This window comes from Harmonia axyridis, chromosome 2, assembly GCF_914767665.1.
Source record: "Harmonia axyridis chromosome 2, icHarAxyr1.1, whole genome shotgun sequence".
Classification (NCBI taxonomy): Eukaryota; Metazoa; Arthropoda; class Insecta; order Coleoptera; family Coccinellidae; genus Harmonia; species Harmonia axyridis.
The window spans coordinates 62,556,934-62,584,234 of NC_059502.1; the positions used below are offsets into that span (position 1 = coordinate 62,556,934).

Here is a 27,301-nt window from a genome sequence, read left to right on the forward strand (position 1 = left end):
TCCAATCGGCAGAGAGCACAGTTGAAATTAAAACCGAAGACGGATACAGACGGGGTTTAACTTAAGTCGAAGACGAGTCAAATTCGGGCGGTCAACTTAAGACGTAAGACGAAAAGACGTTTCGCGGACTAGATTAAGACGAGTCGTTAACAAGTTAAAGACGAGACGACCGAAAACTTGAAGTACGACGAAGACGTGATAATCCAAGCCGTTTCGAGTAATCAACAAACGAGTTAAAGACGAAATTCAGTACTGTAGTGAGAAACTTGTAATTAAGACGTTATTAAGATCTTCTCAATACTGAGTTTGTACTGTATAATTGTGGCTTTGTAAATAGATGTGAATAATTGAAAAGAGTTTAATTATTACAAATCCAACAAAGTCACGGAGAAAAAGGCCAGGTAATCGAATCATACCTCTAGACGATCGATTAACCAAGCCTACATGAATTCATATAGATTTGATGATTGATTCGTACATCGCTAAAATTGTGCTTGGAATCATTTTTCTCTATAGTGGACTTTAATCAGTAGTATGAATAATCAATGCATACTCGATTTGGTTTATATATTCGAAAAAGTTTCTTCCCAAATGGCCATTTAAAATTTTAGATAAGTTATTTTTATCACCCTATACATATAATCTAAACGGTTGATTTTAGAGTGGTGATGCAATGAAGACATTTGACTTTCGTAGGAAATTATTGTGTGAATTTTTCTCATCCATAAAATTCGCAAAATTTCACTTAATCTGACGATATATGCGGACCAAGCCTAGAAAAGTAGATAGCACATTGTTTGAGAGCATACTCAGCTGATGGACAGATATAATTGAGTTCAACCTCTAATTCTTTATCAGTGAGTTCAGCTCAATCATTTGAGACAATTTTCTCCTTAAAATTTGAGAACCACAGATATTTGAGCAAAATGAGCCTAATAAATATAGTAGGCTATCATATAGTATACTAGAACTGAATTGAACACGATTGGATGAAAGTCAAATTAATAATTTATTAATATGAGAAAGGAGTGATACATACTTGTCTTATCTTCTGCTGTTGCCATTTTGCGATAAGCTAAAACTAGAGCAAGTGGCGTTCCGAACATAAAGAAATCTGATACGTCAAAATCAAATTTAGCATTTCCAGATGGATCACTAGTAGATGATGATCTCCTTCTCGCAGGAGGCGCTGCAAGAAGTCCTGTGTCATTCACTTGAAGTTCATCTGAAATCAATTCATGAAGAATAAATCAAAGCACAAAAATTCAATTTTTCACATCTAATGATTTGGCAATTTCATTATTTAAAACCCAAAGTTCAAAATATAGAAAAGTATTTGTCTGTTTCAATATGAGTTTTATTCATATCGAAACCTTATAAATGATGAGCATTGAGGATAGACCAATAAATTCGAAAGCCGATTTCATAACCACAAATTTAAATTACGGCATTGATATTGATTAAATTAAGACTGTTGAGAGCTTAACAGAGCTGCAACGACTCTGATTCAGGAATAATAATAATAATAATAACCCTCTGGAGGAACACTCATATTCTTGCTCAGGCAAAGAAATAAGTGGTGATTTCAAGGACCTATACCAGAAGACTCTCAAAGCTGCCACTGGCTGAACTTCGGGTAATGGTGAGACTTTTGGCAAATAATAATAATAATACCATATTCTTTCTGATACCAACCTTTGTGTGGGTACTCGTTCTCCAGAATACTATTTTCACTACCATGTCTGGACTGAAATTTAATAGTTCGACAAAGAGCATCATATGTTAAAATCGATCCAATTGAATCTGCTACCAAACACACTTGTCCAGAAAATCCACTTCCTTCTTCTGATTTCAGAAAATCTACAAGAATAACAGAGGTAATAAATGATTTGTATGAAGTATACTAGAATACAAGAGTAAAAAGAATAAGTATAGATGCGAGAAATTATGTGATAGTAGTGTTTATAGATTTGAGAAAGGCCTTTGACATGGTTGATCACGATTTACTGTTGGGGAAAAAAATGGGAATAAACAATAAAGCCTATACCCTCATAAAAACCTTTCTAAGGAACAGAAGACATCACACAGTAATAGAAACGACAAGAAGCTCAGAGGAAAGGGTATTGAAGGGAGTACCGCAGGGATCAGTGATTGGTCCAGTAAACTTACACCTCTTATTGGAGCATTTAGAACAGTTAGTCCCTATTTTAGTAAGCAAGCAAAAAAGACATTATATTACTCGAATATTGATTCTGTGCTGGCATACTTGATTAGTGTGTGGTCAAATACATCAGTCAGCAATTTACAGAGGGTACAAAGATTGCAAAATCGAGCTTTGAAGGTTATATATATTCTACCATATGATACCCCAACAACTGAGTTATATGACACACAATATGAAGGTCACAAAGGTCGTTGAGCAGTGTAAACTGATATACAAGATGGTGCATGGCCTGCTCAAATTCAACACAGAACTCAAAAAAAGATTAGACGTACATAATTACCAGACAAGACAAATAAACAATTACCATTTAGATAATATAAGAACAAATAGAGCCAAAAATTCACCGATCTACCAGGCTACAATGGAATATAACAACTAACCAGAAGAAGTAAAGAAGAAAAATTCATTAAAATCATTTATTGGATCACTTAAAAATTATAAAATGACGATTTGTAGAATTAATGTATTAAATAAAAATAAATAAAATAGTTATACCTTGATAAACTGTATTAGCCGAATTGATTGTCCTAGAAACAGCTTCAGTGTACTCCGGCGGTGAAGAAGCCAAAATAGGTATAGCACCAATAGGTATTGAATCATGTGTGATTTGAGGAGCATCTGTACATGAAGGAGAAACATCGAAACTGTATGGACTTAAACTGTAAGATAACAATGAATCATTAAATCAAGAGGATAAATTGAAGCTTTATGTTTCAAAATAACTTCGATATAATATTAATGAGAATATTTTAGTAGGTTAGTATTTGATTGTGCACATCTGACTTTAGTGATAATTGTCTAGTTCATAAATTGAAATTTTTCATTATTAGAACAAAAAACCTTAACAGCGCTTGTGTTATGAATGAACCGGTAGATATAGTTACGTAAGGAAAAGGCACTAGTCATAATTGCGCAGTATGTACAGTGCATCCCATTTTGGGTGAGACAGCCAGGTTTCTCGCTTGTTATTTAAGATAGAGCCTTGCGGTTTTCACGTTCCTGTCCTACTTTTTCGTGAAACTCAAGTTGGTCTAATCAGATTTTGCATTACTGTTTCCGTTCAAGAGATACAGGGTGATTTTGGAAATTGATACTTTTCGGACCCCTCCTTTATCTCCGAAGTTATTAGAAATAATGCTGAGGTAAAAACTACGTCTGAATCAGAATTCTGCGTAGAATCCAGTGGCATACTCAATTTTTTTTTCGGGGTGTGGTTTTGAAGATTCAACACAAACCTATATTTTTTTTAATGGAACACCCTATATATTATTACTTCGTTGAATTCGTTATTTTCTTCCCTTCAAAATGATGTATGATACTATGTAGGTAGGATGTTCAGAAATGTTAGAAAAAAACACTAAAACATCAAATAATGATGATTTTTTGTAAATTGGCCATGAATTTTCTATGTTTCAATAAGAGGATTATTACTTTCGATTTTAAAAAGTAGTAGGTCATTGATGATACAAACATCCTTGTTGTTATTATGGCTACTATGCATTTGGGAGCATTGTTTTATCAAGTAGGCATTGGAGGGAAAAAAACCAATCTGATCTAGCTGTCATCGCTAAGAATTATTGTTATTATTATTGATTTTTGTTATATGAGAAATCCATTGCCCATTAACAAAAAAACATCATTATTTGATGTTTTATTGTTTTTTTAACATTTCTGAACATCCTACCTACCATAGTATCATACATCATTTTGAAGGGAAAAAAATAACGAATTCAACGAAGTAATGATATACATGGTGTTCCATTAAAAAAAATATAGGTTTGTGTTGAATCTTCAAAACCATACCCCGAAAAAAAAAATGAATACGCCACTGGATTCTACGCAAAATTCTGATTCAGATGTAGTTTTTACCTCAGCATTATTTTTAATAACTTCGGAGATAAAGGAGGGGTCCGAAAAGTATCAATTTCCAAAATCACCCTGTATCTTTTGAACGGAAACAGTTATGCAAAATCTGATTAGACCAACTTCAGTTTCACGAAAAAGTAGAACCGCAAGGCTCTATCTTAAATAACAAGCGAGAAACCTGGCTGTCTCACCCAAAATGGGATGCAATGTACATATCATAAATTTCCTAAAATGTTTTCGCCTCAAGTCCTAATTTTCTAGAAATATAAAAGTAGTTCATAGTTCAAGTACCTAGAAACTATTGCTAAACTCTCTGTACAAATAGAAGGACATGACACGAGACGTATTGCTATATGACCAATAAGAGACGGATAATGTTGTCGCATCACCGATTCAAAAGCACCTCTAAGTGTTGTTACATCTGATTTCTTTGCCGTCATATCCACATTAGCATCTGGAAAGAAATCGCCCATTTATTCATCTTAAATAATATGTTATGTTATTTCAAATGATGTTACACAGAGCTTACAACACTTTATCACCTACCTAATACACTACCAGCATGCATAACCAATAATAATACTGTTGTGTTACAAGAAACATGTGCTTGAGCCGCACTTGGGGGATCTGTGAAGCTGGCGTCTAGAGAATTCACTTTGTTCCTCTGCAGTAGTTTTCTAGATCCTCTCTCACTAGCAACTCTTTGTAGATATGACTGCGAAAATATACTATCATCTGAAACAATTATGGTCCTTGAAAACTGCATGAAAAATTTGTGTGTTCATACCATTTTGCTCCACCACGACTGAAGGAGAAGTAGCTTCATCTTCTCCAGTGACACAATCTAACGAACTCCATTTCGCTAACGAGGTCGAGTCTGAAACACACCATGGAAAATCAAACTTTTCCTAATCATTACTATTCTACTCTGTGATATAAAAAATGCAACTCAGTTGTCGATAATTGACAATGAAATATACACTGCGCAAAAAAATTAACGCATATTATGGAAATCTCGAATTTATTCTACAACTGAAGGTGTTCTCAATGATAATTATTTTTATCAGAATTATGCATGCGTATGTTATCCACAATTTGACCCAAGAGGAATGTGCCCAAGCGGTAGTTTTGCGAGAAGAAGGGTGGACATACACAAGAATTGCAGAAAGGTTTGGAGTTTCCCATACAAGTGCGTACAGAATGTTGCAGCGATTCAGGGAGACAGGTATGAATGTCCGAAGACCAGGACAGGGTAGACCACGGGTAACAACTGCCATTCAAGAACGTTACTTGAGAGTTTCTTCGTTGAGACAACGGTTTGCAACCGCTCGCCTCCTTCAAAATCAGCTTGAGCAAACTCATGGGGTGCAAATTAGCATTCAGACATAAGAAATCGGCTCAGAGAATATGATTTAAGGCCTCGTGTCGCGGGAAGAGGCCCAGCTCTTACCCCAGCCCATCGAAGGGCGCGTTTGGATTTTGCGAGAGAGCATATCCATTGGGAAGAGGCTGATTGGGAAAGAGTCCTCTTCACAGATGAGTCTAGATTCTGCCTCTACCATTGTGATCGACGTTCCCTTGTATACAGACGTCCACAAGAAAGATATGCTCAGTGGAATTTCCTGAATACTACTGGTTTCGGGGGAGGATCGATTATGGTATGGGGTGGAATATTTTTGACTGCTCGCACAGACCTAGTGGTCGTTGATAATGGAGCTATGAATGCTGATATAAGGAACATTCTTGAAAAGCATGTAGTGCCATTTGCCCCATACATTGGTGAAAATTTCATTTTTATGGACGATAATGCCAGACCCCATCGTGCGCGCATCGTTCAGGAGTACCTTGAAGAGGTTGAAGTCTCTCGAATGGAATGGCCACCAAGAAGTCCAGATCTCAGTCCGATTGAGCAGGTTTGGGACAACCTCAATAGAAGGCTGAGAAGTTCAGAAAATCATCCAGCTTCTCTTAATGACTTAGGAATCCAACTCAGAGAAATCTGGGAGATTTAGATCAGAATATTTTAAGATCACTCATTTTGAGTATGAACCGTCGTTGCCGAGCTGTAATTAACGCAAGGGGTGGAAATACCAAGTATTAAATCACTTATCAGCATTCCAGTATTTTGAAAATTGTTTATTTCTCTTCTTTCACATAAGATTCGGTGAAATCCTGAATTTTTCTTCCATTTAATGTGTCTTGTTTCGTTCAAAACCTTCCCGAGAGAACATAAAAAATAAGTTATAAGGTCCATGTAGAGTTTTTTTTTTGTCATTTATTGCTTAATATACAATCTACTCATTACAGGTATTAAGTATTAATGTAGAGTTAACTTTCATTAAAATTGAGATTTTCAGAATGTGCGTTAATTTTTTTGCGCAGTGTATAAAATGAATTGAAATCAATTCAAATAGTAGGTACCTTCACAATCAAAAAATTCTTCATCCGAATTTGATTCAGATTCTCTGCCTAAGCTCTCTATCCTCCAGTTGGCCACTTGTAAATCGAAACTTTTAATTGATGAAGAACTTGGGGAATGCAAATCCCTTGAGCATTGCCATTTTTCATCACGTCTGAAAACATGGTTAAATAGAACTGTGTCCAAAATGATATGACTAGAAAAATGGTCATTATAAAATCATATTAAAAATAACAATTATATTCAATTAAGTTTTTCGTTTTCAAAAAGTAAATCTGAAATGGAACTAAAAAGTATAATTCTTACTTTGAAGGCACCTTAGTTGTGGGATGATCTTCATCATTACTGAGTTCTCCATCAGAACTACCTGTCTGAATAACTGGTATATCCTTTTTTTTCGAAGGTACAGGGCTATCTTCATTAACCTCTATACTACCAAATGTAGCCGCTAAGGTTTTTCCAGTATCTTCTTTTTGTGTGCTATTATTTAGATTGTCATCTTCATCTGCAATGAATGGGATGGAATACAATGAAGCCAACCAATTTGTTGATCTTTTTTTCAGTTAAATAACAGACCTACGCCCAGTTCAGGAACGTTCATTTGATATATTTGCTGAAAATTTCAATTTAAATTTAATGCCAAATTAAAATTTTAATCCTCCATTAAATGGCCAAGGTAACCAAGAGGCTTCTCGTATTGGAGGATTTTGAAGATGGCATTAAATTTTGTTGAACGTTCCTGCAACTGGGTGTCAGACTGTGAATTCAACAAAAGTTGTTTACAATATAGTGGGTGTTAACTTATGTTACTTCTTCAATTATTCTCATTACTAATTATTGTCTAGTTTAGCGAAAATACTAATTCTGGTTTTCCAGAAAAACAGTTTTTATTTTGTAGTTGATATTACTTCGCGGGCACTAGTGAATACTGACCAAACCTACTTCAATCCACCCCTTTCTTTCTTAGGTAGGTCATATAACTTCCGAAACAGGTAGCTCTGTGAATGGATAAATGTTTAGATAGTCTTTCTACACATTCTTAGATGGTGCTGATGAACGTCAAATCGAATTTGAACGACGTTATCCTACTACGTAATCTATATAAAGGGTTTTTTTTAAAGCTATATAACTTTAAATTGCAATAAAACAATGAATGATTATTCGATTGACATGAATTGTATTTATCGCCAAGATAATCTTGTGGCATTACATTTTAAATATGATTTCTGGCAGATGACTGCTACGGCTGGCTCGGATGTAGTCCAATCTGGACGTCCGATTTTCGATGACTTTTTCCAACATTTGTGGCCGTATATCGGCAATAACACGGCGAATGTTGTCTTCCAAATGGTCAAGGGTTTGTGGCTTATCCGCATAGACCAATGACTTTACATAGTCCCACAGAAAGTAGTCTAGCGGTGTTGAATCACAAGATCTTGGAGGCCAATTCACAGCTCCAAAATGTGAAATTAGGCGGTCGCCAAACGTGTATTTCATTAAATCGATTGTGGCCCGAGCTGTGTGACATGTTGCGCCGTCTTGTTCGAACCACAGCTCCTGGACATCATGGTTGTTCAATTCGGAAATGAAAAAGTTAGTAATCATGGCTCTTTACCGATCACCATTGACTATAACGTTCTGGCCGTCATCGTTTTTGAAGAAGTACGGACCAATGATTCCACCAGCCCATAAAGCGCACCAAACAGTCAGTTTTTCTAGATGTAACGGTGTTTCGACATACACTTGAGGATTAGCTTCACTCCAAATGCGGCAGTTTTGTTTGTTGACGTAGCCATTCAACCAGAAGTGCGCTTCATCGCTAAACAAAATAAAATGGACGTATGCGCGATACGTATTCCGCACAGAACCATTATTTTCGAAATAAAATTGCACTATTTGCAAGCGTTGTTCAGGTGTGAGTCTATTTATGATAAGTTGCCAAACCAAACTGAGAACAAATCACTTGACAGCTGTTTAATCAGTCGCCATCTTGAACAGTAATGCCAACTTAAAGTTATATACCTCGAAAAAAAACACCCGTTACAATGGCCTCCTACATTTTCAATATACAAGGTTAGCATTGAAAGTGCTTACATCTGTGTATCACATCTAAATCTAGCTTTTTCGATTAAAACAACAAATAAGTTACGTTTAGCTCACAAAATTCTGTTTTATTCATAACCATCTGACTTTTTCGAATAAAATTTGTAAGTGTCCTTATAACTCACCATAATCATTATCATCTTCATTTTGACCCATTTTCCTTTTAAGAGCAAGTTGAGTTTGTTTTTCAATTTCTCTGATATCATCCATTGATAAACCATGCCATTCGTCTTGCCAAGCCCATGCTTGCCTATGTGCTCTTAACATCGTTTTTCGTAAAGCTGAAATTCATAAAGATTTAATGAATGCCTATATTATACATGTAAAAACAGGCGTACCAACATCATGAATGAATTTCTCTATTTTTGTCTGCATTCCCCAATATCTGAATTCAACTTTACATAATTTGTAGGCACACATTAGTGATTTTCCATTAGGAAGGGGTTGAGGTTTTCCTTGGACCTAGAAAAACACATTGCAAATACTTAGTTTTGTTATTTTATAGAAAGACGCCACCTCTTTCCAATATTCATCCAACCAATTTTCATTTAACGGGCCCCTACCAAACTTTTCGGATATAAAAACACTTGGATCTTCATCTTTCACATATTCTGCACCATACAACTGATCTTTCACCACATCTATCGTATCTGAAAGAAAAAGAAATAATGTTAAATAGGAATATGAAAATTTTGAACGAAAAAATTGATATAATGAATATGAAAACACAGTGAAAATATTACAAAACCAAAAAGAGAATATAATCAACATTAACTGAAATCTTAAATACACTATAAAGAAAATACCTCCAGGCTGACAGATAGAAATTGACATCATGGTCTAAAGTAATAGAAAAAATATTTCCTCACATTTCTTGTTTTGATCAGAAACATACAAGATAAGCACAAGTTGATCGGCCTTTTTATATTTTCAATTTCAGTCAGTTTTTCATCACTTGAAAAAATTACAGCAATTTTTATTCTTCTCACCTACAATTCTATTCCGAAGATCCGATCCATTTAACTTAAATACATTTTCCTGGTGACCATTATCTGGATAGTAAAAGGTTTCAATTTCAAGCATGAACTTCTCTATAAATGGGCAGGTGTATCTTGTTTTTGTATAAGGATATGCATTCCATGCTGACTCTTCAACCATAAGTGCATTTTTAGGCAAAATACCTTTTAGCCATCCTAGAATGGATAATAATATTATCAACAGTTATTTCTGTTGACGTCAAGCGAGAATCGGGTAACAAACTAAGTCATAATATTCGAAAATCATAGACATTTAAGAAATCGAAAAAACTACGCCCCGTGACAATCTTTTCACTCCTGTTTTACCACAGATATTTATTTTTGTTGTAATGTAATCCCAAATACTGCTTCCCTAAAGTCAGGCCTAAAATTTAAACTCAACTGCTCCAGTTTAGAAGTATATATCACTTCTAGCCCAACTGAAGATTCAAAATTAATAGCCCAGTTTTAACTGACCATACTGACAAAAAAAGTACTAAAGCTTCTTTCGAAAATAACTCGAAAGTTGACGTATTTAATAAAAATTCCACGATATCACCTTAGCATTACTTGCACTCACTTTGTAACTCCTACTGGGATCTGAAAGTAATGTGAACAAGCCTTTAGGGCCTTAAGGAACATTATTATTAATTATATTATAATAATTATTATTATTTATATATAATAATAATAATTATTTATAATATAATTAATATTAACAATTAGAATTGAAACTGGGCTAAGTATTCATTTTGAATATTCGATTGAGAAAAAGTGATTTTACTCCAAGTTGGGGCAGTTGATTTCAAGATTTAGGCCAGAGTTTGAAGGATCAGTATTCCATATATATTTTTCGGAGTGGTATATTTTTATTTATACGTGGCGGGATTCGCATAACTTCAAATTGTAGTAATTGTCATGATCAAATCATTTATACATTCAATATAATACAATTTTAGATTCAAATTGATTGGATAATTGAATTTTGTAAAACCCACATCAAATTCATATCTCAGCTTAAGGAACTGCTTCTTCGCGAATGTAATAAAACCCATTTTATGGATAATATATTTAAATGTTTTTTTATAATGTTATGGCATGCTCCACACAAAAATCCCCTGTATAACCCATAATCTGAATAAATTCTTTTTGAGAAGCTCAACAGCATAACTGAAAATATGTTAACAATTTACATAAGGATGTTGGCCTTCTTTTGTCAAAGAATTCTTGGACAGGTAACATTTAGTTGTAAAAAGAAAAAACATATCACATATAAAGGATGTTCAAGTCAACCATCCAAATACCCTAAAAGACCTGTATGTCAAACTCCAGACAGCAATTGTCAACATACCCGTTGCTATGCTTGGCGCTTGCAAGCATCACAACTTATGGTTTGTTCAATGAATGGCAAATGGGGCTTTCTTCATTTTCTGATATGTTTAAAACGAAATATTAAATATGTACCACCAATATAAAATGTTTTATTTGAATGGCTTCTGATGCATTTCCATATAGGAGGAAATAAGGTCATTATCACAGAGAGTTTTTTATATATTCAATACAGTCATCATTGGTTAGGTTAGGTTAGGTTAGGTACCCTACAAGACCTGTATGTCAAACTCCAGACAGCAATTGTCAATATACCCGTTGCTATGCTTGCAAGCATCACAACTTATGGTTTGTTCAATGTATGGCAAATGGGGCTTTCTTCATTTTCTGATATGTTTAAAACGAAATATTAAATATGTACCACCAATATAAAATGTTTTATTTGAATGGCTTCTGATGCATTTCCATATAGGAGGAAATAAGTTCATTATCACAGAGAGTTTTTTATATATTCAATACAGTCATCATTGGTTAGGTTAGGTTAGGTTAGGTTAGGTACCCTACAAGACCTGTATGTCAAACTCCAGACAGCAATTGTCAATATACCCGTTGCTATGCTTGCAAGCATCACAACTTATGGTTTGTTCAATGTATGGCAAATGGGGCTTTCTTCATTTTCTGATATGTTTAAAACGAAATATTAAATATGTACCACCAATATAAAATGTTTTATTTGAATGGCTTCTGATGCATTTCCATATAGGAGGAAATAAGGTCATTATCACAGAGAGTTTTTTATATATTCAATACAGTCATCATTGGTTAGGTTAGGTTAGGTTAGGTACCCTACAAGACCTGTATGTCAAACTCCAGACAGCAATTGTCAACATACCCGTTGCTATGCTTGGCGCTTGCAAGCATCACAACTTATGGTTTGTTCAATGTATGGCAAATGGGGCTTTCTTCATTTTCTGATATGTTTAAAACGAAATATTAAATATGTACCACCAATATAAAATATTTTATTTGAATGGCTTCTGATGCATTTCCATATAGGAGGAAATAAGTTCATTATCACAGAGAGTTTTTTATATATTCAATACAGTCATCATTGGTTAATTGTCCTATTAATTTTATGCATTATAAGGACTTGCCCAATCTTAGTTTTGTTCAATATATATCTTGTAGTTCCAAATGAACATAGTTGATGGAACGAGCAGTCTCTTAGTTTAGAACTACAAAATTCACAAATAACTTCACCGGATTATGAATGATAGTAATGATAATTCTGTCTCATGCGAAATTAAAACAAGAAGAAGGGGAAAAGACTGCAGTACATACCTGGTAGATGACTTCCCACATGATAAATTTTTCGAGTGTATTGGCCTCCTTTTCCACCAGGTCCATCTTCATAAGGTTCATTGATCAATATCTCTACTCCACTTCCAGCACCACTACTTTCTTGCCTACTTTTTTTCTAGGAACAAATACAGATTATTATTTTAATTTAAGGTGATTATCCTCCTCTTGGATGACTATTCTGACATTACCATTATACCCATATTGAGGGGTTTTATTGATCTCTAATTATCTATACTTACAGCTATCATATACAGCTGTGCAATACGATATTCCTCTACAGTCAATGGTAGAGGAATACGATATTCCTTGATGAGCATGATTTGCAAGGACTTTCTCTGCTTCCTAAACTATCGTGGGACTCCAGTTGGTTCTCATTTCACTGAAACAAATTTAGGTCTTGATCGTCATTGGAAAAATCAACAGTGGTAATGATGTTCATCATTGTTGAAATGTCAGAGTACAAATATATTGCTATAATTTCTGAACCATATCATTGAACATAAGTCATACCATTAAGTACTTTCGTTGGGGCAAAATTAACCCAATGTTTTATTATGCTTATAGTTGATGATGTTGGATATAAATGGTGATTTTAAATAGTAGCAGATTCTTCATGTAGTTGTCAGAATATCGTACCTAAAAAGAAATATTGCTTTCAATTATCTAAATTCCCTTTTCAGTAGCAAATGCTGTTAATGTAGAAAATCAATAAGTATCGATTACACAAATAGAGAATTCAACAGTTGAAATGATTTCTCAAATAAGGATTGGCGGTTGAAGCCATACTATATCCCATTAATTCAGTTTACTCATTACACAGGAAAGGTCAGCCAATGCATAGAAATGAAAGTTACAAGTTCACTTTCCCAGTGTTCTTTACTACCTACTACAAATTAATGTGTTTTATTGATCTGAGTTTATTACCTAAATATTTAAGGAACCGCATTTTCCATATGTCATTTCATGTTTTCAAACAAGCCGTCCACAAAGTTCAGTAGAAAATAAACCTATTAGGTATGCAGTATCTTAAAGCAACTTTTTTGATAGATTATTACCAACAATGATAAAATAACCTTATTCAATAAAATTGTATTGAGAATCTTTAGATATTGTACTGGGTTAATAATGGATTTTTGTTTTCATAAAAAAGAATAACACCAAAAGATAACAACACAAATATTGAGTAAAACTTACTTATAAGAGTAATTTCCACTATGGCAAGCTCAAGAAATTCTATTCCCCTAGTTCAAGGATCAATTTTTTTCAAGCCAATTTACGCTTGGTTTCCAAATCTAATCATTAAAAATTTAATTAGTTCCTAAAGTAATTTTTTATAATGAGATATAATTGAACATAAAAAAATTACAATGGATCTTCGTGATTTATTCACATACCTACATTTGTGTGTCTTTGCAACTGCGGTCAACGAGTTAACGATACTAAAAGTTTTTCCTGTAACATTATTTCATGTGCAAATTTCCACTTTTTCTTGTTCCGGTGTTGATATAGTTATCCTGTTGTCAAACTTGACATATTGCATTCATATGGGGTTATGTTTATTTATTCAATCAGCTGATTGCAATTGCAGCTGTCTTCGGGTACAGTCAGTTTCATTATGATTTGTAGGGAATTGTAATTCGATAACTTAGTTGAATCAATACAATTTCTTGTTAATAAGGATTAAAATATCTATGCTTTATGTTTAGGAACGAGTTTAGAAAATGCAAGAAAAATTTCGAGAAAAACACTGATTTGATGTCAGGACATACCTATATGGAATGTGATTTATAGGTCATTGTTGTCGGTTAGTTTCTCAAAATGAGGGAGTCATCTAAATCATATTTTGATTGTTGTCAATGTCCTTTTGATTCAATTTTAATGGTATTTTGATTTTTTTTAATTACAGTTTGATTTGATGTTAATGACATTTAATTAGTTTTTAATGACTTTTTAATTCGTTAATTACTGATGATTTTTTGATTTGTTTCGAATGACATTCTGATCTGATTTTAATGATTTTTTCATCAGCTTTTAATGACATTTTGATTTGGTTTTAATGATTTTATTTGTTTTTAATGATCTTTTGATTTGATTTCAATGATCTTTAGATTTGTTATTAATGACATTTTGATTCGTTTTCAATTATTTTATGATTTTTTGATGACATTCCGATTTGATGTCAATGATTTTTTGATTGGTTGATCTTTAGATTTGTTTTTAATGACATTTTGATTCGATTTTTTTTTTAGATACTCTGCTAAATTTTTTAATATATGTTCTAATAAATAATAAAGTGATCAACACAAAATTTTGCACGAATATGTAAATTATTATTTGATCCTATACAGCGTGATTCACCGGGATGGCCTATTAGACGTTTATGAAAAACTAATCATAATTTTGAGCTGAAAATTTGCATGCTGAGGTTTGAGATAATAATCTTTCTCCCTAAAATTTTCAGACCTCTACAACTTCCGGTTATACCGGAAACAGACTGATATACACCCAGTATATTATAGCAACATTAGCTTTCTAAGAAACGCATAAATATTTTCTTTTTAGTTTGGAGATTAATTCCATCTAGAAATCTCTTTAAAAATTAAATCGACATCGAAGCAATTTTTCGGAACAACTTTAAGATCAAATTTGACATTGATTCATTTCATTTGAGTTTTCTCAGAATAGAAATTCGTATTCCTGAATGTTCAAGTGATATCTAAATCAAGAAACTCCCACATGAATTCAATCATTAAGTGTAAAGATTGGATTGAAACGTTCAGACCGTTACGTATAAGTAAATAGGTATTTGATATTTCACAGATAAATAAACTTTTAGAAGTTAAGGCAGTATAATAATAAACTAATACACATTTATAATATAACAACTTTTACGTAACGAAGTTTTGCAGTTTATTTATGTTCATCCTTTCCCCCAAAAATTATTCCACAGTTTTCGAAGAAAAAAAACTGAAATATGCAATTTGCCAAATATGTATAAACATTCTATATCTATATATCTTTCTATTTTTGAATCGAAGTCTCAACAAAAATAGAGTTATGGTTTTTGAGCGCTCGTTCACCGAACAAATCTGTTCGTCACAAGGTCTATAACTTTCGAATTTGAGCCGGTACTCGGGAATTGTCTTAAATGATAAGGTTCGACTCATTGATGACGAATTTGTGGTCAAACTTAAGAATGTCCTGTAACATCTGAGCGAAAAGAACCCAGATAGCACAAACGTTCTAGGAATATTCCTACAAAGTGAAAAAGAGGTATGTTGTAGAATATTCCAAGAAATATTCATGGGATATTCTCAAAACATTTACGAATATTCATAGTATCATTCAAGAGAATATGCATAGAATGTTTCATGATAATGTTCTAGGAATATTCCTACAAAGTGCAGAAGAGGTATGTTGTAGAATATTCCAAGGAATATTCATGGGATATTCTTAAAACACTACGAATATTCATAGAATGATTCAGGAGGAATATACATAGAATGATTCAAGATAATTTTCCAATCGCATTCTCTGGCGTGGTGTTTTGTGTTTTGACAAAATGGTGAAACTTGATGATTGCGCGTTTTCGGAAACTTACTCGGGTTCACTGGATCCCTAATCTTTGTTTACTTTTAGAAGGTAAAATAATGGTTACGAGTGAACCAGAGTAAGTTTCCGAAAACGCGGAATCATCAAGTTTCTCGTTTCACCATTTGGTAAAAACGCAAATGCTAACACAACGCACAAAGCGTATGTTGTATGTTCTGTGGCACAAAGTTAACTTTGTGCGTTGTGTTAGGTTAGGTTAATGCAGAACGCAGATCTTCAACTCGGGTTCGTAAACTGTGAATGTGAAATATAAATATTGTTGCTGGTTCATATGCATATAAGGTAAGGTATGGTTATTATGTTATTTAATATATATTATCTATCACTCAATTAGTTTCTGAATACATAACCACAGAACACCTGTGTGTTCTGTGACATAACCTTCTTTTTTTTTCATTTTGGGTTAGTCATATATTTTCTCGCACTTATTCATTGCAATATTATTGTGACTTTATATGTTTACGTGTTTGATGAAGTTCGCAAATCGATTTCGAAGTTACATTTTACTTTGCATAACTTAGTAAGACAAGATCAGGTGATAAAAAATTCTATCACTACCTATTTGATTTTCTTGTAGAGTGATAGTTTTACTTGACATAACTAAGTAAGATCACCATCATGGCAAGAAAGTATTCAGCAAATTTTTATAAGAAAGTGAAAATCCAGACGGACATGAGCCTGAGTTATCCGAATATTCCACCCTCTGCTTCTTTTTCTTCGATAGTTGAGAATGAGATCAGGAATGAAGATGATGTTGAAATGCACATGCCGGAATTGCAAAACCCAGTGCATGAGTTGAATGAGATGGAAAATATTGAGTTAATTAAGGAAGGAAAAGGTGGACACATTTCTGAATATTCATTCCCAATATTAGATTCTCTTCAAACAAAAACTAGCCATATTGATAACAAGAAAGTTGATAAAGAGGAAGATATTAAGTCTAAGTTGAAATTGTGGTCAATTAAATATAATATAAGTCACGTTGCTCTAAGTGATTTATTGAAGATATTAAAAAGTTCAAAAGCCCAGTTAGATGAACTTCCGAATGATGCTCGTACTATTTTATCAACAAAGCGAACCATTGATGTAAGAAATATTGATCCAGGCTCTTATTGCCACGTTGGTATTACTGAGGCTGTGACTTATCTCTGTACGAAAAAATGTTATGATAAAATAGAATTGCTCATTAATATTGATGGGTTACCTCTCAGCAAAAGCTCTGGCAGTCAAATATACCCAATTCTTTGTTCTCTATATGATGATCCAAGAGAAGTTGCAGTTATTGGTGTATACCATGGTTATGAGAAACCTTCGAATGCTAATGATTTTCTGGGAGAATTTGTCCAAGATGCAGTGGAACTATCTAATAATGGCATTAAAGTGAATGGTGCTTGCATTCCCTTCAAAATTAAAGCGTTCATTGCTGATGCTCCAGCCAAATCGTTTATTTCCTATACCAAGGGTCACACAGGATTTTTTTCGTGCACCAAATGTGTGCAAAAAGGAGAATTCATTAGAAATCGTACATGTTTCCCCAAGATAAATTCTAAAAAAAGAACTGATAAAGATTTCAGACAAAAGAATCAGATACAACATCATACAGGAACTTCAGCCCTTGAAAATATACCTGATTTCAACATGGTAAGTGATATTCCCTTGGAGTATATGCATTTAATTTGTCTTGGTGTGATGAAAAAGCTCATTGTTAATATATGGATATATGGTAAACCTTCTTTCAAATTAGGATCATCAGCAGTTGGGGAAATATCCAGTATGCTGCTATCTTTTCAAAATCACACCCCCATAGAATTTGCTAGAAAACCTCGTTCGCTGGATGATGTTAAAAGATGGAAAGCTACAGAATTTCGTTTTTTTCTTTTATATTCTGGTCCAGTGGTTTTGGAAAAATTTCTACCTCAAGCGCAGTATCAAAATTTTATATGCCTGCACATCGCCATCAGAATATTATGTAATGAAACACATATTGCTGATAAGGAATATTTTGAACTGGCTGAATCTCTTCTGACATATTTTGTTCAAGATTTTGGGAATATTTATGGTCAAGAATTTATATCCCATAACATTCATGGACTGGTTCATATTGTTGATGATGTAAAAATGTTTGGTAAGCTGGATCACTACAGTGCATTCCCATTTGAAAATTTCATGCAAGTTTTAAAAAACATGGTCAGAAAACCTGATAAGCCGCTTTCCCAAATCATGAAGAGATTGTCTGAAAGGATGAAAGTTCCAAAAACAAAAAACATTGGAGTTTTAAAATATGAACGTCATCATAATGATGGTCCTACTCTAGAAGGATACTCTACACAATTTGAGTTGGTCAGATTTGACTATTTCACAATTAATATAAAGAGGTCAGGTGATACATTTTGCTTACTGCAAGATGGCAACATTATGAAAGTATACAATTTCATAGCAAAGAAGGAACAAATATATGTATATGGAAAAGTTTTTACAGAAACAAGTGATATTTTTTCTCGTCCAAATAGTTCATGTGACTCATCTGACATTGATGTTTATTTTGTGAGAAAGGAAAGCTCATTAGAAACCAGGCTTTTGGATAGTGTCTCAAAAAAAATGGTAGCTTTTCCACATAATGATGGATATATTGTATTCCCCTTTTTGCACGATTGCTGAAATATATCCAAAAATATTTTATTTCAGAATAATTAGAATTTTTAAGATGTAATTGCAATGAATTGATTTCTATTGATTTATTCAGAAAAAATTATATTACTAGATATTTCAAAATGATTTTGTGATACTTTCACCATTTTTTATAACTGTCGCTATTTTTTTTATCCAGGTTTTGAACCTAACTAATATTAATGAAACTTGGAGTGAGATGGTGCTCTTACTTAAGTGATATTAGACATCGAAATCAGTTTGGCTTTCGAATTAGAAACAAAAATGAATTGTATTTTAAACTGTATTTTTCATAAATTTCAGTCACAAGTTACAAAGTTTTTTATCAGGATATAATTTTGTTATCTAGTAGTTTTTGTTCACTTCATTATCATGAATGCTTGGAGAGTGGTCCATTTTCTAAAGGAGGATACAGTAGAAGCGGTACCAGTCTCCTGGTTGAGAGGCTCCAACCAATGTCACTGGCCTCCCTTCAATAGGCTGAAGCTCAAGACAGCGATCAATAAATGTATGCCACCTTCTTCAAACTGGGACGTACATGAAACACGAGTAATTGGGGAAATATATGGTAAGTGAAACAAAATCGCCAATCTACTTTTGAAGTAATTTAAAATGATTATACAGCAAAATAACATTACAGGAGATTTATCTGTTGCCCGAATGAAGGCTCTAGAAGCGGAGAGTACCTCTGATTTGAATTCTGATTCTGATCTATTAGGGTTGGGACATAGAAAAATCAGAATGAATAAAAAATATCAGGATTCTGAATCATCAGAACAAGACAAAGAGGATAGTCTATCACCAGAAGCATCTAAAATTATGATGCCTACCCTCAAAAGAAGAGAGGAAAAAACATCTGGTAAGATTTTTGTTTCTATTTTTTGTTTTATTTTGGGGACAAATCCCTGTTATCTGAAATTACCCGGTAAGTGAGAAAAGTAGTTCTGATTATTTTCAATTTTTTTTGCCATTAAATAATATAGCTGCACTCCTACACTGAGTCGCTCTACTTTCATATGTATATTACAGTTTCTATATCTGATTTTGGTATTTCTTCAGTGGCCCCTTCAGATGATGATTTAGGATTTGAGTCATACGTAGGCTCTGATAATGCAGGTGAAGCATCTAAAATTGTGATGTCTACCCTTAAAAGAAGGGATAAAGAAAGCGCTGGTGAGATTTTTATTTTTTTCTGATTCATTTTGAGGAAAAATTATCCCTGTTATCTGAAATAACTCTGTTAGTGAGAAAAGTAGTTCTAATTCTTTAAAATTTTTCTTGTAATTAAATAATATTGCTGCACTCCTGCATTGAGTCGCTGTACTTTCATCAAAGTATGCATGTTACAGTTTTCAATATCTGATTTTGGTATTTTTCAGTGTACCCTTATTCAGATGATGATTTAGGGATTGAGTCAAACGTCCCAGGATTTGATAATGCAGGTGAGAAAAAAAATTCAATTACTACCTCTATGAATAGCTTGTAGAAAATAGCTTTGTCGTCATGCTCGAAAAATCGCGCGTGTTTTAAAGACCTTAATGTCCACTTATACTTTAATGTACTGTTTTCAAAGTTCTTAATAAAACCAACTGTTTAGGAAATCCACTTAGAATTGTCCCAGGAAATCCAGACAGAAATGAGGCAGAATGTACAGCAACAGAGATCGAAGGGAGCTACTACAATAGACAGTATTACTTGAAAGGTGATTGCTTTATTCGTTATAGTGAGAAATTTAATTATTTTTTTGCTTTGCAGATGAGCAGTTTAAGCGGCAAGTACTGCGAAATCTGTCCATTTTAAATTTTAAACTGGATCAGTTGGCTGATGATATAGGTAGATTAGCGCTTAAAGAAAATACTGTAACAACAAACCTTCCTCCATCAGTATTTTCAAAATTCAATTTTCCATTAGCAACTGAGGAAGAACTGCACAATTTTGAGAGTCACTTGGCAGACAGAGAGAAGTACCAGCAAGTGGTGAGTATAGAGAATTCAACAATTACCGTCTTATTTGTTGGCTCAAGGCTCCCCTGCGGTAAAGATGTATATACCTATCTATTTAATTTTCAGCAATTGGAATTATCAAGAATTGGTGGTGGTACCACCAAAATTATGGTACGACGTTTAATGGAGAAGCTTATAAGCAGTCAACTTGGTGTTGAGTACAGTTGGATAGGATTTAAGAAAAAAAAGAACTTCTCAGTTTTACTCATATCCAAAGTACTCATAGGTGAGATTTTTATGGACTTCAAAAGAAATTAAATATGCAGGGCAGTAGAGATATGGTTTAAAATTTGATCAATCTTTAAGTACAGATATAAAGTATCTAAAAAATTGCAACAATGTTTTTTTGGTGCACTGTCTAAGCAGTATGTCTAATTCAGTGTTTTAAAAAATTAGGAAAGCCCTAACTGCAAACCAAAACAAGCCTTTCATCTTTTTCAAGACTGTCATAGAAGTAGAAAATAAAAAATATTATTTTTTGCAGATGCTGTATTGGCTGTGCATAAAAATTCAAATGCAGCGGAAGTGGAAGCATCAGCCAAACAATGGCTGGTTAAGTGTAAGGAGCGATGCACCAAAGAAAAATAATTTATATTATTATAAGAATATTATTTTTTTGGAAAAATGTTAGATTTTATTCTTTTATTTCATGTTGTTTTTGAAGAATCAGTATTATGTTTTTTTTTCAATGTATATTTTATTTTTTTATTTTATGTTATGGTTTTGAAAAATCAGTTTTATGTTTTTTTTTCAATATATATTTTACTTTTGTATTTATTATTATTTATTAATTAAACCAAAATTCTGGAGCACATTCAATGAACGTTCATAGAATGTGCTCTCAATTCAAATCTTAACCTTCATAGAATATTTCTAGAATGTATGAGAAATATTTCACGAATCTTCTGTAAATATACTTAGAATGTTCTCAAGAATATTCCTAGAATGTATGAAAAATATTTCACGAATCTTCCGTAAATGTACATGGAAAGTTCTCAAGAATATTCTGGGAACATTTATAGAATATGAAACTCAGTCCACTTTTAATGTCCATAGAATGTACCCAGAATATATTAAGTGTGTTTTGGTAATATTCTTGGAATATTTAAACATTCCAACCAGAGCTTCTATGAATATAATATGAATGTTCTTGTGCTATCTGGGAACTAGAAATTTTTAGGGTAAGCTTCAATCTCGAATGACGCGGTTAAGTTCTAATAGGCAAAATCGGACTACTTAGGGTTTCGGAAAATATGTTTGTTTAAAGTTTTTTTTTCAGCCGTCAGAGCAGCTTTCTTTATTTCATTTCGAGAGTTTTTTTTTAATGTAAAAGTCTGCTATGATTTTTTCATTGAGGCACTTGAGTATACCTACATCATTATTTGATGAATTAGGAAATAGGTACATACATCTGACCTGAAAGAAAGGTTTCGAAGTTTTTTTCGATAAATGAAGTTCGAAAAATTATATTCCTCGATCCTTTTTTTAAGAATATCTTCACATATTGTAATTTTAGAAGTATAGTCTGGAATTTCTTCAACTGATATTTGTTTGAGGTATGTTTTATGTAAAATTATCATACATTTCATGAGGAATCGTTTGTTTTGGGAACTATTCTTTTCGTCTGTATGACTATCCTATAGGTACATTTATTTGTCTCGGATGATTAATGAATTATTATCAGATATTATTATTAAATGTACATATAGGTATGCACATAATCTTCTGAATAATATCTCGCATCTTCTTCTTTCTGTTACTGAAATCCCATTAGGAAAATTGGATAATATAGCAGGATGTAGTTTTCATGAATTAATTCCCATCCTAAATGCAGAATAATAATGATATACCTAGTTCACATGAGTGTATGTTACATAATCCATCTAGGCAAGAATAACTCACGAGCAAGAAGATCTAGAAACTTAAAATGTTCAGTGTGGGTTATTCATCGGATTTTAAAGAGTGGTTAAATTTTAAATTCGTTGATGTTTAAAATCCGACTAGGGTTTCCGAAAATATAGCTGTTCCAAGTTTTGTTCTCCTGTTGTAATTTCGAAACTGTAGATTCAATGGAAACTTACATTTGGATGTGAAATGACAATTATAAGCTGCACGCGTTATCAGACGCATAGGAAATTCAAGAAGATTGTCGAAAAAAAATTATCAATATTTCCGTAACCACATAAACGATATAAAAATTTCAAACCTTGTGCGATATTCCAAGGCCGAGCTGAGTGCAAAATTTCGTGTTGATAGCGTCATATCAAAACCGCAGAAAATTCTAGCAAAATGTCTAAAATAAAGCTCAATATTTCAATAACTAATATTATTTCACTTAGTTGATTTTTGCAAGTATTAAATAATAATTTCAAGCTTCATGCAGAACTTTGTATTGATCGAAAAATCGAAAATTCAAGGGAAATATAGAAAAAAAGGAGGAAAGAGTGAAGTCATGAGCTTTAGGTGCTCGTTCATTAATTCGCCTATTGTACATCTTGGATATACAGAGGTGATTCAAAATTCAGTATCAAGATTTCAGAGTATTTTTAATTTCGAAATAAGACTTTTTTCCATAAAAATGTGTCCGCAAACGCTTAGTTACCGAACTACACAGAGTTCAAGTTCCAAGATTTTTTTTAGTTTTTTCTTCATATCTCTTTCAGTTTTTGAGATATCAAGATCAAAGGACCCCGCACGTTTAGTATGGGAAATGGCTTTCCGTGAATTTGGCTGAATTTTTGATATGTTGTAGTTCTTGATAAACTGATCAGAAGTGTCCATAGCCACAAAGCTCAAAAATGGACAGTTTTCGAGATATGGAGCTTTGAAAATGGATTTTTTGCAATTTTCGGGGTTTTTGCTCATCAATTGGGGAGCTCTCATTTCTGGTTGGAATGGATTTTGGATATTCGGCGGCCAGAACCCGACTGAGAAATGATCTTCCTTGGTTACATTAGGCACCGCCATCGATAATTTTTTATACACTACTCCACATTGGCTATGAAATGAGATACAAAATCCAAGATCTTCCATACATCTTTTCATGCCACAAGATATAATTTTAAAAGTTTTTTGTTTATTATCATTATTGTTATTATTATTATGAATGTTACTCTCATTATTATATTGTTTTTGATTGATCTACTCATTCATTTTGCCAACGATCATATTATTAGATAGTATTCATTCGTATGTGTGAAGTTCAAAAAGTTCATAGAAAAAGAATTATTTTCAAGAATTCGTGGGTTAATATCGGAAGTTCCATTCATAGTTAGCTTCCAACACTTGGACTTCTATATTCTACCCGTATAGTACTATATTGCATCAAAACTGCAGACATTTTCACGGATTCGTTTGTCTGTGAGATGCTATCATCAATTTCGAGACATTCTGAGGAAAATGTCTTGGCACCCCATTGTCAGATTATCGAGATTTGTGAGAAACAAATCACATATCATATGTAAATGACATCAATAGTGATCACAATTGTTATCCCTGAGGATATATGATTATGATTTTCCCATTTTCCCCCATTACAGCTCGCGATGCCTGGTTATGAACATTTCGGCTAACATATTTGATATTATTGGACATCAGATAGATGAGGATTCAGTTATTATGGTCTCTCTTAAAAAAATCTCACAATATGTCGTTTCTCGGTCATGTGAATTATTCTGGCGTCATCTTGTGGCATGAAAAGATGTATGGAAGATCTTGGATTTTGTATCTCATTTCATAGCCAATGTGGAGCAGTGTATGAACAATTATCGATGGCGGTGCCTAATATAACCAAGAAAGATCATTTCTCAGTCGAGTTCTGGCCGCCGAACATCCAAATTCCATCAAAACTAGAAATGAGAGCTCCCCGATTGATGAGCAAAAACCCCGAAAATTGCAAAAAATCCATTTTCAAAGCTCCATATCTCGAAAACTGTCCATTTTTGAGCTTTGTGGCTAGGGACTTCTCTGATCAGTTCATCAAGAACTACAACATATCAAAAATTCAGCCAAATTCACGGAAAGCCATTTCCCATACTAAACGTGCGGGGTCCTTTGAAATATAGGTTACTTACGTATAAGGGTTTAATGGAATCATGCAGTATGCCGAATATTGTATATTTTTTCAGGGGTCAAGCCCTTTTTCGCCTCATAATTATCTTTCGTAGTACGCCGCTGGCGGATTTTAAAATATGAAATGAATTTTTTATTTCGTTCATACATTTTTTGTCTCTTGAAATTTCAACGCTCGTCGATCGTTATCGAGAAAAAGGTAAAAACATTTTTGTAATTCGCTAGATAATATACAGGGTGTTATGTGATAAGTTTCCGATATTTTACATGACGTTTCCTCATTTATTTTTATAAGGTGAAAAGTTCATATAAGCATAGGTCCGCAAGGCCTTAATTTTTGAGATAAAGGGTGTCAAAAATTTACTTTCATTTTATTTTTTTACAAATAATTACGATAACAATAAAAATAAGTATGCGTAATGATATTATCTTTGACATGACAGCACAAAAAGAAAAACATTGGAAAAAACTACTTGTTTCTATTTCCAAAGAGTTCGCGAATCAATGAGAAGATTGGATGAAACGGCGACTTTTGACAAACTTACCTTTTTCACGTAAAAATGATACAGAAATCAATTTTTCTTCTAGAAAATGTAATACATGCATGCACGACAAAGTTGTGATTCCCAAATGAGACCTGTAGGTGATGCCCCCTACAATTCAAGTCCAAACTAAGATCAAATTTGAATTTCCCATATTGAGAAATCCCCAAATACTAATTTTCGTCCAAATATCGACATTACTTTGAAAATCATTTACGAAAAACCAAAATGAAAGAAAATTTTTAACACCCTCTATCTCAAAAATGAAAACCTTACGGACTGATGCGTATATGAACTTTTCACCTCATAAATAACTGAGGAATCGTCCTGTTAAATATCGGACACTTATTACATAACACCCTGCATAGGATCCTACCTTTTGTTGAAAATTTTAATTGAATGTAGCGAATTACAATAGATAATTTTACTTTTTCTTCAATAACGATAGCAGTAAAAAAGTGAAAAAATGAATGAACAAAATAAAATATGAAGAATTCATTTCATATGATGGAATCCACCAGCGGCGTACTACAAAAAAAGGGATTTGACCCCTGAAAAATATCTTCCTGTAGCTTGTTATTATCACTCGGCATACGTAATAATGTTAACCCTAAAATGTTACCTATATTTCATATTGATCTTGGTATCTTGAAAACTCAAAAAGCTACAAAGAAAGAAATTAAAAAATCTTGAAACTTTAAAGCTGTGTAGTTTGATAATGAAGCTTTTGAAGACATATGCTTATGGAAAAAAAAATCCTTATTTTGACCTGAAAAATACGCCTCTGGAATATTTGATACTGAATTTTGAATCATCCTGTATAGGTACAGGAAGGTATACAGGAAAGTCTCCAATAGCGCAATTGGGCTTTGAATGAAAAAGCTATCACAACCTGATGAGTGAAAGTCAATGTTTTCCATTTTAATGCAAATCTTATATTATGCAGTCTGCATCGAAATATAAACTATAAAATTTCCAGGATGTTTAAATTGTTGATTAGAGTTCAATAACAGGAGAAAATTGATAAATCCATTGCACCACCAGGCTATAGTAATGAATAATAATCAACGAACTCTGTCGTCAACAAATTTGTTTTTCGACAAGTAGATGAAAAAAATTCTCCTACAAACATTTTCAAAAAATGGGATTTTGTTGTTTCTATGACCTATAGGTATCATTCACCAAAGGTCAAGTACGTTTCATTATAAATGGATTTCAATAATTCTGGTATCGAGATAGATATTTTTAGCAGCAATTAATTTATTTCGTTTCCATGGTAGGTATAAGTAATCTTAGAATTTTGTAATTGGAATGAAGAGAAAACTATTGACTCCTCTTCATTAGAAAATCCCTAAGTGGGTTTGGCATGAAACACCAAAAACTGCATAATTAATTAGTCGCAGATAAAAGGAATTATTTAATAATTTAAATGACAAAGATTTTTTGGTCTTGTAATATTTTTCAATCCGATTTTTATTCGTGGGACTTTATTATTTCATTACCTCCGAATATGTCTGTATACTTTGTAGTGAAGTTTTAACACATGGATAAATGGATTAATTATAGCAATACAAAGTAAATAATTTATGCACTATGTTGTTTTGAACAACATTAAGACTGTATTTTGAACTTTTTTCGGAATGTGTCAGTTCTTGCTTCCCTCCAGTATTCTTGTATTTGATATCGCAACTCGTTCAACCTCTGACCTTTAAATTATCGAATAACTCCAAGATCTCTCTACCGGACCTCAACATCCCAAATCGATAATACAAATATAATTTAATCAAGAATTAACTTACAATTTCAAGATGTTGATTCTTGAAAAACCTCCTCCCTCAAACTTTCCCCCACATTGTTCCAACACTTTAAAAAAGGACAAACGCACCGCAATAAAAACGAACGAACGGAACTTTTCACATCAAATCAAATATTCGAATTTCGTCGACTTGTAACGTACAGTTTTATGGGGGACAATAACAACCCAACCTTACAACCATGCATGTAGCCGAGCTCCCGTACTTGTGTACAGTTTCTGATCAACTTAGGCACCTCGACGTCAGTCGGAGCATCCCGACGACCTGGTATTG

The 27,301-nt window shown here is 33.2% G+C and overlaps 2 protein-coding genes across 18 annotated transcripts in view; one reads left to right on the forward strand and one right to left on the reverse strand.

Annotated features, from left to right (window-relative positions):
- LOC123673712 (protein retinal degeneration B) overlaps window positions 1-27,301 on the reverse strand; it is a 44,005-nt gene extending 16,704 nt beyond the window's left edge. For 4 of the 13 annotated variants that reach the window (XM_045608352.1, XM_045608339.1, XM_045608348.1 and 1 more), the window contains exons 1-17: window positions 13,714-13,864; window positions 13,514-13,611; window positions 12,837-12,955; window positions 12,559-12,701; window positions 12,299-12,434; window positions 9,602-9,805; window positions 9,129-9,262; window positions 8,951-9,074; window positions 8,738-8,893; window positions 6,816-7,014; window positions 6,512-6,663; window positions 4,878-4,967; window positions 4,637-4,825; window positions 4,382-4,544; window positions 2,720-2,883; window positions 1,696-1,860; window positions 1,040-1,225 (exon numbers count right to left, since the gene is read on the reverse strand). In XM_045608352.1, the coding sequence (XP_045464308.1) occupies window positions 1,040-1,225; window positions 1,696-1,860; window positions 2,720-2,883; window positions 4,382-4,544; window positions 4,637-4,825; window positions 4,878-4,967; window positions 6,512-6,663; window positions 6,816-7,014; window positions 8,738-8,893; window positions 8,951-9,074; window positions 9,129-9,262; window positions 9,602-9,805; window positions 12,299-12,434; window positions 12,559-12,636 (2,140 nt within the window). In that variant the 5' untranslated portion in view covers window positions 12,637-12,701; window positions 12,837-12,955; window positions 13,514-13,611; window positions 13,714-13,864. Of the gene's footprint in view, window positions 1-1,039; window positions 1,226-1,695; window positions 1,861-2,719; window positions 2,884-4,381; window positions 4,545-4,636; window positions 4,826-4,877; window positions 4,968-6,511; window positions 6,664-6,815; window positions 7,015-8,737; window positions 8,894-8,950; window positions 9,075-9,128; window positions 9,263-9,601; window positions 9,806-12,298; window positions 12,435-12,558; window positions 12,702-12,829; window positions 12,956-13,513; window positions 13,612-13,713; window positions 13,865-27,013 lie in introns of those variants that run through there. The other 9 variants (XM_045608343.1, XM_045608341.1, XM_045608340.1 and 6 more) reach the window with 9 other exon arrangements.
- On the forward strand, window positions 15,544-21,213 carry LOC123673715. Of its 5 annotated transcripts, XM_045608360.1 has the most exons (9): window positions 15,556-16,213; window positions 18,948-19,166; window positions 19,239-19,457; window positions 19,628-19,771; window positions 19,978-20,040; window positions 20,196-20,300; window positions 20,354-20,574; window positions 20,668-20,827; window positions 21,086-21,213. In XM_045608360.1, exons 2-9 carry the CDS (start codon window positions 18,971-18,973, stop codon window positions 21,187-21,189), a joined length of 1,212 nt encoding a protein of 403 aa, XP_045464316.1. In that variant the 5' UTR covers window positions 15,556-16,213; window positions 18,948-18,970; the 3' UTR covers window positions 21,190-21,213. The 5 variants fall into 5 exon arrangements, with proteins under 5 accessions (XP_045464314.1, XP_045464316.1, XP_045464313.1 ...); XM_045608361.1 differs by lacking the exon at window positions 15,556-16,213 and having other exon boundaries at window positions 17,991-19,166; window positions 19,658-19,771; XM_045608359.1 differs by lacking the exon at window positions 15,556-16,213 and having other exon boundaries at window positions 18,600-19,166.